The following is a 14,414-nucleotide window of genomic DNA, read 5'->3' on the forward strand; positions in this document are numbered from 1 at the left end:
CACACACACGCGCACTCACACACATACATACACGCACATGCCACACAAGAGGCAGTGAGTACACATCTTTCAGTACAGGTACTGTATATGACATAAACACTGTCAAAGCACCTGCACAATATATCGAGAATGTATCGTCATCGCAATATCAACATACTACTTTCACATGATTATCGTAAAAGCTATTATTTAACTTGCATTCAGGTTTTTTCTATAAGCAATCAAGGATGTTTTTGTTTAGGTTAGAAGAACATGTTTTAAGCTGAGTGAGCAGTGAGAAACTGTATTGCTACGTTGGTGGTATATATTCATTGTCAATAGCAGCTGTAGTAGCCAGGTGTAATGTTTTCACTAAAACTATGTTGGAATAGAAATGCAATCCATTACTTTCTTCTTCTTTGTGTGTGCATACAGTACGCTATGTCTGTGTAATATGTTGTTAGCAGAAAACCTGAAAGATATTAAAACTGTACACACGTACAGGTAAGTATTTGTTTACTTATGGCGAGTCATATCGTCAACGATGTTATCGTAAATCACATGTTTTCCCAATATCATCCAGCCCTACCAGATATATTATCCATGTTGTTAAAGGGGGGTGAAAAACCCTATAAACTGATTTTATAACAGTTACTGTTTTCCAGTTCAGGATTAAAACCTACAGCAGGGTAAAACATGACGGGCTGCATCAGACTGACCTTATACTACACTGTGATATAAGCCAGTACATTTCAAGGACCCACAGTTTGATATGCATTAGACCACGGACCCCCATTTGATAATATTTCATCTCTGTGACTGCAATACACACTGTAAAATCTTGTGTTAATTAACTAAGAGTGTACAAATGGAACCAAATGGACCCTATCATTTGGTTCCATTTGTACACTCTCAGAGTTACAGACCAGTAAGGGTCCACTTGGACCCCTGGTGGTCCCCGGACGTTGAGAACCAGTGACGTAAGCGACACAGCTGCAGCTAAACAAGATTTAGGCGTGCCAACCTGCAAGCACCAACCATTGGCACGCCCACGGCTCTGTGCACACCTGAATCTAACACACCCATTACTAATTTGATTGGCTGCAGCTGTGTTGCTTGCTAGTCTGTCATCTGCTGTAGTTTTGAACATGAACTGGAAAACAAAATACACAAGCAGGCGCAGCCTAGGGTTTCCTGCTCTGTAGACAACCGTGATGTCAGAGAGAAGAGTTGACTCACCACCAAGGTCAGAGGTCGTCTCCAGGAAATGATCCCAACAATACCAGATGCCACGACCTAACAAACACCAACACACGTTAACGCATCAACATACACACATCAACACAACCTAACAAACACCAACACACGTTAACGCATCAACATACACACATCAACACAACCTAACAAACACCAACACACGTTAACGCATCAACATACACACATCAACACAACCTAACAAACACCAACACACGTTAACGCATCAACATACACACATCAACACGACCTAACAAACACCAACACGCGTTAACGCATCAACATACACACATCAACACAACCTAACAAACACCAACACACGTTAACGCATCAACATACACACATCAACACGACCTAACAAACACCAACACGCGTTAACGCATCAACATACACACATCAACACAACCTAACAAACACCAACACACATTAGCACATCAATACATACGTACATCACCAGACATCAACACACACTGACACATCAGCACAATCTTACCTGACAAACATCAACACATCAATACACACATCATCAGATTCAACAGACATCAACACAACCTAACAAACATCAACACACATCAACACAACCTAACAAACATCAATACAGCAACACATATGCATTACACACACATCAACACACAATGACACATCAGCACAACCTAAGAAACAACACACTGATCAGCACAACCTAACAAACAGCGACACACACCACCATGTTTCGGGGTCATCCCTATGTTCCCCGGGTTCTATGTTCCCCGCTTACCTTAGGGTTAGGGGTTGTTGTAAGCGGGGAACATAGAACCCAGGGAACGTAGTGCTGTCACTGCTGTTATATCCTACTGGCTCACCTGCCAGTGAGGAGCCCTCACCGGGAGGACGTAGCACCTCCCGGTCCTACTCCTCCCATTCGATAATAATAGCTGCCGCCCCCAGCCCGTATCGCAGCAACACATATCACTCTCCCAGCCTGTCTTCCCTCCCCCAAACACGGCCAATTGTGTTTGTATAGAGTAGACGTTCGGCCAAGCCGGATTCACTGTGGCGGATTCGAACCCCTATGCCTATACTCCACAGTGGTGGAGGTACTTTAGCCCTTGGTCAACCTATCTTACCCCTTTTTAGCCCGATAGCCGTCCTACAAGCTCACAATGTTACTGTACGCATATCACACGAAGCGTAAATTAGGCGTGTTGCATAGCATATTGACGAGGATGGATCATAACCTATTCCCACCCTATCGGTATGCAAATACCGTTCCTGAGTCATCTCAAGCGGACATCGCACTCAAGCCCGCTTCTGTGTCTTCAATGTTTTTAACCACTTAAGTCCTATTTTATACTTTGTCGTGAGTCAAAGTATAAACATTGCCACCCCATTATAGGTGGCAAAACGTTGCCACCTATAATGACATGCCCAAAATAGGGATGCCAGGTTGAAAGGTGGTTAATGTCATTTTCACAATGTTAGAGAGTCTACATGGTCTGCATAATGCGTCACGTAAACATATTATTGTCACTGTCAGGGTGCACCGTAGTGACAAGTTGGGCAAAAGCCCCCGTTGCGTTGCCTGTTTTGGCGAGGCGACACCCCCTGTCACCTTCCGTTTTTCAGCATTCTCATTACTCGACTCACTGAAATGTGGATATGGCGTTCTCACTCCCAACTCGTAAAAGGTTGACACGTGCACGGCACAACATTTAAAACGAGGCAGGTGTACCTCGCGGCCACTCACTCGGCTAACCGCCTCGCTCAGGGGTGCCTCGAGTCTGCTCGAGGTCCGCTTCTGTTCGACTCAGTGCTGTTCGAGTCGCATACCGATAGTCTTGGAATCATAAATCATGCGTCCTAATCAGCATGCAACACAGCGCGACAGGACAGCCCTGTCCGCTTCAGTCCCGTACTGTCAAACGGGTGCTGCACGGTCAAATCCAAGCCCCAACCCGTCACGCGTTTGACACATACGGGTATGAGAATGCACTGGCAGTGGCATCACGTGACTTAAAGCTCTTTTCCACCATGAAAGGGTTACACAGAACCTTCCAGCACCTCCTGAAACTTTCCGGAACCTGTGAAGTTCTCTGTTAGTTTTTTAGTTCATGTACGTTTTGTTTATTGTTAGCAGAATCAGATTCATAACAAATAATCATTAAAAAAGTATTTTGAGCTTGTAGATCGGATGTTTTCACTATTTTAGAAACATTTTGAAAGTATAAGTTGTTGATTCTGGGTTCCCAGAACTCAGGGAACGCAGGGCCCAAATTAGGTACCTTATGTGAAAGAACCTTAGCTGAAACAAAACCGTATATCGTATGAAAACAAACCCAGAACCTGTGAAATATGTTTCACAGCACGGCACGGTTCACTTTAGTTCTTTTAGTCGAAAAGACTACCCTGAACGCTGAAAAGTTACGCGAAAGGGGTACCCTGTCACGTCACTTTTCAACGTCACATGATACATTTCAGTTGCAGTTGAGTCAAACTCTTTTGGGGGGGGGGGGTTGAACTGGGTTTTTTTCTACTTACGAAGAAGCCGGCCCAGAACGGACAGGACTGCCGGACGCGGGCGGAGGAGGTGAAGGCCATGCTGGTGAAGGAGAAGGCCAGGACCATGGCTCCCAGGCCCAGGTGACACAGACCCAGGTACAGCAACAGCCGGGCTCCGCTCTGCCCGCGACCCGACATCCCTCTCCGGCTGTCGGACCAACCGCGCGACCCCGAGGCCGAGGCCACGCTGCTGGAGTCTGACGGCGAAGGCATGACCGGGTGCGTGTACGTGCGCGCGCGCGTGTTGGCGGTGAAGGTGATGTTTCCTGGCTGATCGGGGCACTCGGGTCAAGACCTGAGCAACCCCGGACTTCTGGCTGTGTGAGAATGAATGCTTATCTTGCCGTTCACTTTCTAAAACGTCCTTCAGGCGTAAACTTCAGTCAGAGGGGGGGGGGGGGGGGCACGGCGTCTGAAGGTCCAGGAGAGATGGATGGATGGAAGGTTGCAGCAGGCAGCAGCACCAATAAGCGGGGCTTCTTGGAAATCCGCCGCTCGTGCCAACCAACCTGCTACCTGGGGTCGGTGACCAGCGCTAATGTCCGCGCATCGCTGCCCACAAACACCGGCTCAGCACAGCGGTGAAACGGACCGATGTCTAGCTAACACACACACACACACACACACCCACAGAGAAACACACACTACTAACACACTAACCCACACAGTAGCTTATTCCGTTATCACATGATGTTATGAGGCTATTATAACTAATGCACTTGTATGTAAATAATCATTTCATGTTCTAATCTGTTTATTATGATCATGAGTTCAATATGCTGTCCCATCCAGTATAGCCTTCTAACACACAGGCCCGCTACAGCAGTCCCCAGTTTACCTTTTAAACAGCAATTCTTGCTCAGGCCGAGACAGGATCAAATCACATAAAATGCAAACATTTAAAAACGGCAAACCGGGGGGAAATCATTTCCCGCAGCTTTAGAACGAGCGTCTCCCTCTTCTTCTCCTTCTCTCCGGTCCTCCCATCCTCCCGACATCATCATCGCCTCCTCCACCATCACTCCTCCTCCTCCTCCTCCTCCTCTTCTCTCTCCTCCGGTTCGTAGCATTGCGGTAACGGAGCCCCGGTGTGTGGTACTGCGCTCTGCTCTCTGTGCGCAGGCAGCCAGGCAGGCAGGCCTACAGCATCATGATCCGCTCTGTTAACACATACAGTCCGGGAAACGCATCCGTGTCGCTCTGGATTTCTTTGGGCTATTCGAAAATAGCAGATGTACAAGCTCATAGCGCGGCACTCATGAGCTTGTGGATTATATTATATTATTATATTATTTGAATTAATCATTATTGTTAAAATAAAATAAAATAAAATAAAAAATAAATGAAAACAAATATATATATATATATATATATATATATATATATATATATATATATATATATATAATGAATAATTATGATTATGAATTATTGAATTATATTAGAAAAATCGTGAACATTTGATATTTTTTAAAGCAAACATTTGTAACTCAGATATTTGCTTCTGGAGGTCCCGGGAACAATATATTTTACAAATGTTCGCTTTAAAAAAAAATATTTCAAAGATTTTCTCAAATTTTCAAGATTTTTCAAAAATAGCAGATCTACAAGCTTGTAGATCTGCTATTTTTGAATAGCCAAAGAACAAAATAATGGTTATAGACTAAATCTAAAATGACATAGTAGCCTATGCATTACCGGATTGAACCATATAGGATTGAACGGGTTAAACAAGCACAACCGCTCCGGTCTTTATCTCTGATCACATACAGTCCGGGATGATAAACAGATCTTCATCATCATCATCATCATCACCACCACCACACCATCCTCCTCCTCATCATCATCATCACAATGAAACTATGGATATTCTTCAGATGTAATAGATGGCTATTTATTAGGATCAAATGCTCCGCTATATTCCAAGTCAAATAACGGCCTGAACAAGCGAGCTTTATTAGCTACAGTTTTTCATCAAAAGCATCATCTCTCTTCTTCATCATCAAACATCATCATCATGAATGATCATAGTTTTTGCGGTGGTCCTCATCACTCACGCACCTCCTCCTCCTCCTTCCTCCCCGCAGTCACGCGGGCATACGGTAGCTACTTTTGCGTGTGTGTTAGCTGTAGAATACAACTCTCGTAGACGTATTTATGATTCTGACGTTTTCAATCTACGAGAGTTGTAGGGTTCACTTCACGCCCCATGGAGACAGGGACTTTATGCACTATACACCCCGTAGACACGCCAAACATGTACAAATTGAAAATAAAGGTGTTTACCCCCACGCCCCAAATGCTAACTGTCTCTACGCAGTAGTAGTTTAATGTAATAATCCATATCTTTCAATAAAGAAGTGTTTTAATGCCGTCTGTGGCCGATTCTGTCGGAAGTTCCCAATGGGCGGTATTGACGGGTAGTGACGCGCCCATCTGGTGAAACCCGGAATTACACTAAATGTAAACAGGAAGTAAAAGAGGGTGAAAAAATGCCGTTCGGCCACAGACGGCATTAAAACACCTTTTTATTAAAATATATGGATTATTACATTAAACTACTACCACGTAGAGACAGTTAACATTTGGAGCTTGGGGGTAAGCACCTTTATTTTCAATTTGTACATGTTTGGAGTGTCTACGGGGCATAGTGCTGAAAGTCCCTGTGTCCATGGGGGGTGAACCCTACAACTCTCGTAGATTGAAAACGTCAGAATCGTAAATACGTCTACGAGAGTTGTATTCTACAGCTACGTGTGCGCGCGTGTGACTGTATGTATGTGTGTGTGTGTGTGTGTGTGTGTGTGTGTGTGTGTGTGTGTGTGTGTGTGTGTGTGTGTGTGTGTGTGTGCGTGCGTGCGTGCGTGCGTGCGTGCGTGTGTGTGTGTGTATTCCCGGTCGTCACTGAGCTTCGCTGTCCTCCTCCGTTGGTACGTCACGTGATCATTACAGCTAGATAACGTTGAGGTGTTACACCGAAATCGGTGACCTGTAGCCTACTGTCAGTGTCAGTGGTGGTAAAAAAAAGTACTCGCAATTTTTTACTTAAGTTAAAGTATCGATACTGGGATCAATGTAGAAATAGTCTGTTAGTAAGGAAGTAAAAGTCCGGAATTCAAAATGTACTTGAGTAAAAGTACAAAAGTATAGGTATCTAAATGTACTTAAAGTACAAAAGTAAAAGTACTCATTATCCAGAATGTCCCATTTCACAAGTTTTCAAATGTATAAAAATCTCTTGAAAATAGCAGATCTACAAGCTCACAATGCAATGCATTCTGAGCTTGTAGATCTGCTATTTTCATACGGCCGAAAAGTCACAAATGCAGTGGTGGAAAAACTACTCAAATGTTTTACTTAAGTAACTGTACAATTATCAATACTGCAATGCATACTCTGATACAAGTAAAAGTCCAGTATAAAAAAAAATACTTGAGTAATAGTACAAAAGTATTGGCATCTAAATGGATTTGAACTTACCATTAACCAAAATCTGTAGAGGGCACTGTGGAGTAAATAAAAATAATTTCCGTCTCGCTGACATATTTTATTTTCTGCCCAAAAAGTGTATTTTACAGAGTAGGTGGGGTGCTGAGAGGCTTCCCACCTCCGAGAATAGACTTTCAACAACACAAAACAGCCTTTGTTTCGGTGAGTAGTGAAGTGGTTTTGTTTATTTTCACTACTGTTGGAGTTCCTTGTACAAGCGCAGAGCGAGGGGTCTTCCAGGGCGTTAGAGGGAACTCACTAACGCTCTGAACCAGGGCTAAATGAAGACATACCTATGACAGTAGATGCCAAAGACATTTTGAAAAATAATTTGTGTGTGTTTTATGTCAAAAGTCCATAAAAGTCCTATCTTAATTAGCTACTTCCTGTCAAATGCAAACATGCTGTGATTACGTCAGAAAGCCAATAATCAATCATGATTTCATTCACCTGTGTGACTGGTGTTTTCCTATCCACCTGTTTCCTAGGCTTTTCACTGTGTTCCACTTCCTGTCTTTTGATCCAATGAAATCCAATGAAACCGGTCAGATGACTAATGATATCCAATGAAATCCGACAGGAAGTGGAAAACACACAGCCAAGAAACAGGTGAATAACTTGCACCTGAACTTCATTTATTGGGCTGTAACTCAAGATGACAGCCAGTGCAGCAGTGCGAGCATCCTCAGATAAATATGAAGACCAGCTGTCTTCTTTCTGTACTCCGGATGAGGAGGAAGAGGAAAATGAGGAGCTAACCAATTTCTTGATGCAGATGAAGAAAAGTAAGGAGGAGCGAAACTGTTGTGAACGGAATAGGCTCTATGTACATCAGCCATACTTCCTTCACAGGTCTTACCAATTATACTAATGAAGGCTCTGTTCCATTCTGGTGAAACAGAGTAGGTGCTGAAAGTGAGGTCCAGGGCTTCGCCAAAAAGATAGGGCCCTTGGTCTTAAACCAAGTCTAAAAATGGGTCCCATTTGGTTAAATCTATAAACTTTCTGATGATTTTCAGTGTGTATGTAATGTATTGGTGTCAAATGTTTGTCTTTCAGAGCATCGGTTCATTACAGGTGGAGCGTTTGTTTGGTGCAAGTTCAACAAATATCCCTTCTGGCCAGCAGTGGTAAGATCTGCTAGTTATTAAATATGACATTACACTTCTAATAGATTTACATACAGTGGCGTAACGCAGAATCGCGGGCCTCCCGGCGGGAGTTTCACGTACGTACATGCACACGCACGCGCGTGCATGTGCGTGCACAACCTGAAAATGTTCACAACCTGAACATTTTCGGGTCTAAAGGTCCTTACACACCGGGGCGATTTTTTTTCATGCGAATAATACGTTTTTTTTTAAAACCTTATAAAGTCAATGCAAGCTTCCACACCAGTTTCGCGGAGCGAAAAAAGCGTCTTTTAATTATTCGGAACAAGTCCGAATTTTGCGTATATTCGCATATTCGCCGGTGTGTAACCGCCTTAATTCGGGTCTAATTCGGTTCTATTTGACCAATATAAATCAACTTTTTTTTTGCTGTAAAAATGTTTGTACCAGTGCAGGCGGGCCCCCCCCTGCTGGTGGCCCCCCCACACCGCATCACTTGCTTTATAATGTTGTTAACAGACATTGTTCTCTGCAGGTGAAAAGCATTAACCACAGGACGAAAAGAGCCAGCATAGTCTTCATTGAAGGCCCACTGAAGGACAAGATCTGCAATGGGTAAGTATATCACTGCTTCTGTAGAAGTAGATTGTTCCCCCCCCAGAATATGGATGCCGCAGTTCAAGTTGGTTAGGAATAAAAAAAGGCGCTCCTCGGAGCGAAGGTCTTCGCCAGCATGGATGGCCCATGTAGGGCTGTGTCATGTCTTGAGCGGCAGCCAGAAGGACACGTTTTGCAGAAACCAAAAAGTGGAAGAGCCAATCAGCGTCTGCGCTCAGGGCCCTGTGATTGACAGACGCTAGTAATATATAATGTGAATTCACGTGACCGGGATGGTTTACCAGGCTAGCGCTCTATAGACGCCCCTCAATGAATACGATTTCCAATTTGGGCTTGATTCGATGTTTCAGATATATGGAATTTTTTCATTCGATTTTCAGGCCGCTATGCAGCCTGAGATTAGTTGCGTACTGCCCAGCTTGGTCAGACGGACGGAAACACAAACAGACAAACACACACATGGACAGGGGTGAAAACACAGACAATTATCTTCCTGTGTGACAGTATTGACATCCTGATTAATTGATTGGAAGCTGATCAGTCTAAAAACTCTCGTTCGAAAACAGGTCTTTGCCTTCTATTAAGAGGTAATGATGAGGCCACAGTGAAAGTAACAAGAATCCCATGGTTGTAAATGTTAACGATTTCCATGTCAACCAATAAAATGATATTTCTGTTGTTGTGGTACTGTTAGCTTGACCGTGTCACTGAAAACCCTGAAGCCCTTTGACTGTGCAGAGAGCAGCCAGTTCGTGGTAAGACTCATGAATCCTGTTAGTCAGGGGATATTAGCAGAACATTTTCCAATCTTGGAATAAATTCCTTACCAAAAAAAATCTTCACCAATGTGTTTGTAGAGGTGTCTAGTAACACATCTCACAAAGACTGAAATGCAGTTTCCCTAGGAGAATTTGACAGCTGCTGAAAGTTGGGGTACCCACCATTTCCCTGCATTTCCATGCAGGGGAAAAAAAATAAAAATTTAATTCTGTTTTAAGTAGCATGTGAGGGGTCAAACTAGGGTGTTTTTATGTTTCTGAATCCATTGCAAGCATTTGTTTTGCACCAAAACCACTCCTTGGGCTAAAAACGGCCATAGCCATCCTTTTCCAGGTATACTTTTTGTGTAAAAAGCCCATTGAGATTGGGCTGTTTTTAGCCCAAGGAGTGGTTTTGGTGCAAAACAAATGCTTGCAATGGATTCAGAATCATAAAAACACCCTAGTTTGACCCCTCAGGGCGCGCTCCCACCAAGAGTTGGCTGGCCGCTGTTTGCAGAATCTGCCAATGCATTGTCAATGCAAATGCGTTGATTCACGCAAGAGCAGATTTTTCCGCTGGTCCCGCAGACCTTGCGTTTATCTGCTCTCCGCGACTAAGCATAAAACTGCTGGAGGCAGGCGCTGATTTTCTCCCTCTGTCCAATCGGGCTCTTGGTGGGAGTGCGCCCTCACATGCTACTTAAGGGCGCGCTCCCACCAAGAGTTGGCTGGCCGCTGTTAAACGCAGGTTGTGCGCGGCCACAGTTTTTTGCAGCCAGCGGATTCTAAAAAACGGGAGTGTCGCGCCTGTCACTCACTTTCAGGACCCTCCCCGCAGCCCGCACTGCCTGCTGCCTTGAGCATCATGTTGCTTCCTGAGTCTTGAGACAGTCCGCCTTCCACTCACCCGATTGGACAGAGGGAGAAAATCGGCTCCTGCCTCCAGCAGTTTTATGCTTAGTGGCGGAGAGCAGATAAACGCAAGGTCTGCGCGACAAGCGGAAAAATCTGCTCTTGCGTGAATCAACGCATTTGCATTGACAATGCATTGGCAGATTCTGCAAACAGCGGCCAGCCAACTCTTGGTGGGAGCGCGCCCTAAAACAGAATTAAAAATTTTTTTCCCTGCATGGAAATGCAGGGAAATGGTGGGTACCCCAACTTTCAGCAGCTGTCAAAAATTCTCCTAGGGAAACTGCATTTCAGTCTTTGTGATGTGTTACTAGACACCTCTACAAACACATTGGTGAAGATTTTCTTTGGTAAGGAATTTATTCCAAGATTGGAAAATGTTCTGCTAATATCCCCTGACTATGTACTTAGGGTTCAAGTTGTTCAGCTGAATCATTTCATTATGATTTTATTAAGTGCTATTTTGCTTTTTTTTTTTACTTTGATCTTATTGTATTTTTTTTATTTAACTCACAGTACAGCTGAGGCAACATTGCAGGGTGTGAAGTGGTTGTACTTAAGTGTAATATGTGACAATAAAAACCTTTACAGAGTGAAGCCAAGGAGTCTGACGCTTCCATAAAATGGTCCCTGGACATGATATATGACTATATAAGGCGTATTGGTAAGCAGATCTATAATAAGTGTTACATCGCTCTATATTGTGTTGGTAATCATTGCTATGGAGTGTTTGTTCAGTAACGGGGGTTTCTCCAGCTCTTTAGTATATAACAATATTCAGGTCAGGATACCAATTTTATCCAGTCAGGAGAGAGAACCGAACTCGTACAGGATTAACACGTGAAATTGGAAGTGATGACAAATAAATGAGCCGACAAAATTGGAGCTGTCTGGAACAGATGATAGATGGGTACTCTCTTCTGATTGGCTGAAATTGGCAACCCACCTCGACATCTATTTTCTGTTTATTAAAGAGCTGGAGAGACTGGGAGACTACTGAACAAGTTACTATAATTATTGAATATTTATATTGATGTTTAGTATTATTTGTACAGGTTACAGTCATTTCAATATTATTGATATTTGTTTTCACAGCATGTGAACACTTCACCGGATCATTCCTTGAATACATCAGTCATGATATGAGTAAGTTCAAATTGTAGAGCTTTAGTGTAGTATTGCGTCGCTACTATTTTGAACCTTTAAACATCTGAACTTCTCCCTCTGCTGAGCACTCCTCTCCCTCCTGTCCTGAGCACACTCCATCTCTGAACAACTTGAACACCGTCCTCTCCGTCTCCACTGCTCCCCCCAGGTTATCCAGTGAGGAGGAGGACCTTCCCCCTGGGAAGTTCTGGGGAGACCCCAACGACCTCCAGTGACCTGGTGAAGATGGAGGAGTTTCAGGGTCACGAGGAGGAGGAGGAGAGGAACGCCACCGAGCAGCAGGAGGAAGTCAGAAGGAAGTCTAAGAAGAGGCGTCTTCCTGATCGAACCCTTGCTGCCTACAACCGAGCCAACGAGAAGCTCGTTCATTACATGGTTAACCAGCGCATGGTAGAGAAAAGACTGCTGGTATGGATAGATGATAGATGGTTTAGTAGTGGCTAGGCGGATAGATGGATACATTCCTGAAACATTTAACTTCATTATTATGTAGTCATTTAATTAAACTGGACTGCAGCCATGCTGAATTCTTTGCCAAATTTAATGGCATGCAGCTTTTGATTGATTGAATACTATATTAGTCAGAAATGTAAACGGCACAGGGAACCGTCTGACATTAAGGCAAAAAGGAACATTTTAGACACAAAAAAGTTTGAGAACTACTGATTTAGAAGGCATTGGTAGAATCGGCCTCAGGTCTTAATGGGTTAATAGAAAAGATCATGTGTAAACAAACAGAGAAAAATATTTATATTTATCATCTGCATATTCAAACAAGTCTATGAAGCTCTGAATCTCTGAAATCTATGAAAATGTTTAATCTGCAACACAATATTATACAATATGTTGTGGGGGGGGAGGGTCTTGTCTTCTCTCCATCACACTCCCTCATGGCCTCCCTCCTCTCCCCACAGGCAGTGATCAGTGGACAGCAGCGATCCACCTGGCTGCACTCATTCCTCCTGGACATCAATCCCAGGAGGAACGTGGTGCCCACCTACCTGAGGGATGACAACCAGGTCGAGAAGGTGTACAGATACCTGGAAGAGGTCTTGGACGCGGCCCCGGCTCCGCTCACCGCTCCCTGCCCGGCTGATACAGATAGGATCCGTTTTGTCCTGGACGTGCTCCTGCCTGAGGTGAGGTGCTTTGACCAGGTTATTTAAAAAAATAATCCTAGGGATAATGCACTGTTTCCTTAACGGGAAAAAAATTATGTGGGTCGCAAGTAAATGTCCCCTTTATATATATATATATATATTATTTCAAAAGATAATTAAAAAGAACATTCTTTTTCATGAGAATTTCATGAATACAATTAATTTAAAGATTTTTTTTCTTTTAACAAGAAGAGAAAATAGCCGATCTACAAGCTCACAAAGCGGCACGAAGCGACCTGTTGTGAGCTTGTAGATCTGGTTTGGGTCCTGGGCAAACATCTAATTTCTCTTTTGGGTTTGGGAACCACTGCATTAATCAACATTTAAGTTCACATCGATGTAAATGTGCCAGAGTTAGCTAAGAGCTAATTTTCAACTGTTGTCCCTGAGCACGTTATTGAAATTGGGGAACTATAACTTTCAATACAAAATATAGACCTATCAATACAATACAACTAAACATTTAGTACAAAAGACAAAACAATTACAGTATAATGTAAAGAAATTAACAATGAAAATGTAGGTGATAATTATCCATGATTGCAAGTTTGTTTTGCTTTAACTCTTAAGTTTGAATTTGAAAGTCAAATAATTGGTGCTCTCTCTTAATTGGGTAGGTTTGAACAAAAGGTTTTGTTATGCTGTAGTTTTGTGCGGTTGATGTGCATTTGATTTTGGTGTAAGGAGCTGTGCTGTAATCAGAATTGAAGAATAATTTCGTTTGTATTGACAAGTACGTTTGCACTGAAGTTGCTTTAGATTGGGTCTCAATCCAAGGCATGTTGGTGTAAGATGCTACAGTAGCTTTGGGCACTCTGTCTGGGGACAGAATTGTGCCACCAGCACACAACAATTTAAATGCTAATCATGCATGTCTTCTCAGGTGAAGTATGTTATGTTGTGACCATGTGTCGTTTTGTGCAGGCTGTCATCTATGCCATAGCAGGAGTGAACGACGTGTCCATAGAAACGGCAGAGAAGAAGTTCCTGACAGGTCGACAAATTGGCAACAGGTAGGCCTACGAGCTGAGATTTCAACTTTTTATGTTGTTTACAGTTTTTGTGGATCATGAAATAGGCCTGTCACAATTTTTACATACTCGCAATTAATTGAGATAATCGCAATCATTTTGTCGTCATAATCGTTTCTATGTTGAAAATAATGTCGTACATTTTCCTGGAAATAACAGATCTACAAGCTCACAATGTGTTGTCATAATGGTCCCATGTTCAAAGCCAAAAACACAAACTGTCATGATTGCGAAGCCCCAGGCATAAATGAGTTTGTGACGTTTGTTTACGTGCATCTCGTCTCAGGGAAAGATTTTCTCTCCAATTTGGCTATTGGAGCAGTCAGCGTTCAGAAGTGACCTCATCCCTGACCTGCAGTGAGTGAGCCACACAGGCTGCAACTCTTAATCCAT

At 43.2% G+C, this 14,414-nt stretch overlaps 1 protein-coding gene across 1 annotated transcript in view; it reads right to left on the reverse strand.

Moving 5' to 3' along the window:
- Positions 1 to 14,414, reverse strand: part of fam189b (family with sequence similarity 189 member B) — a gene marked incomplete at its 3' end in the record, with an annotated part of 54,650 nt that overhangs the window by 12,002 nt on the left and 28,234 nt on the right. The window contains exon 8 of the mRNA XM_080425721.1: positions 1,219 to 1,275. Coding sequence (XP_080281847.1) covers positions 1,219 to 1,275 — 57 coding nt within the window. The remainder of the gene's footprint in view (positions 1 to 1,218; positions 1,276 to 14,414) is intronic.

The sequence above is a fragment of the Gymnoscopelus braueri genome (genome assembly GCF_963280865.1).
Source record: "Gymnoscopelus braueri genome assembly, chromosome: 4".
NCBI classification, from domain to species: domain Eukaryota; kingdom Metazoa; phylum Chordata; class Actinopteri; order Myctophiformes; family Myctophidae; genus Gymnoscopelus; species Gymnoscopelus braueri.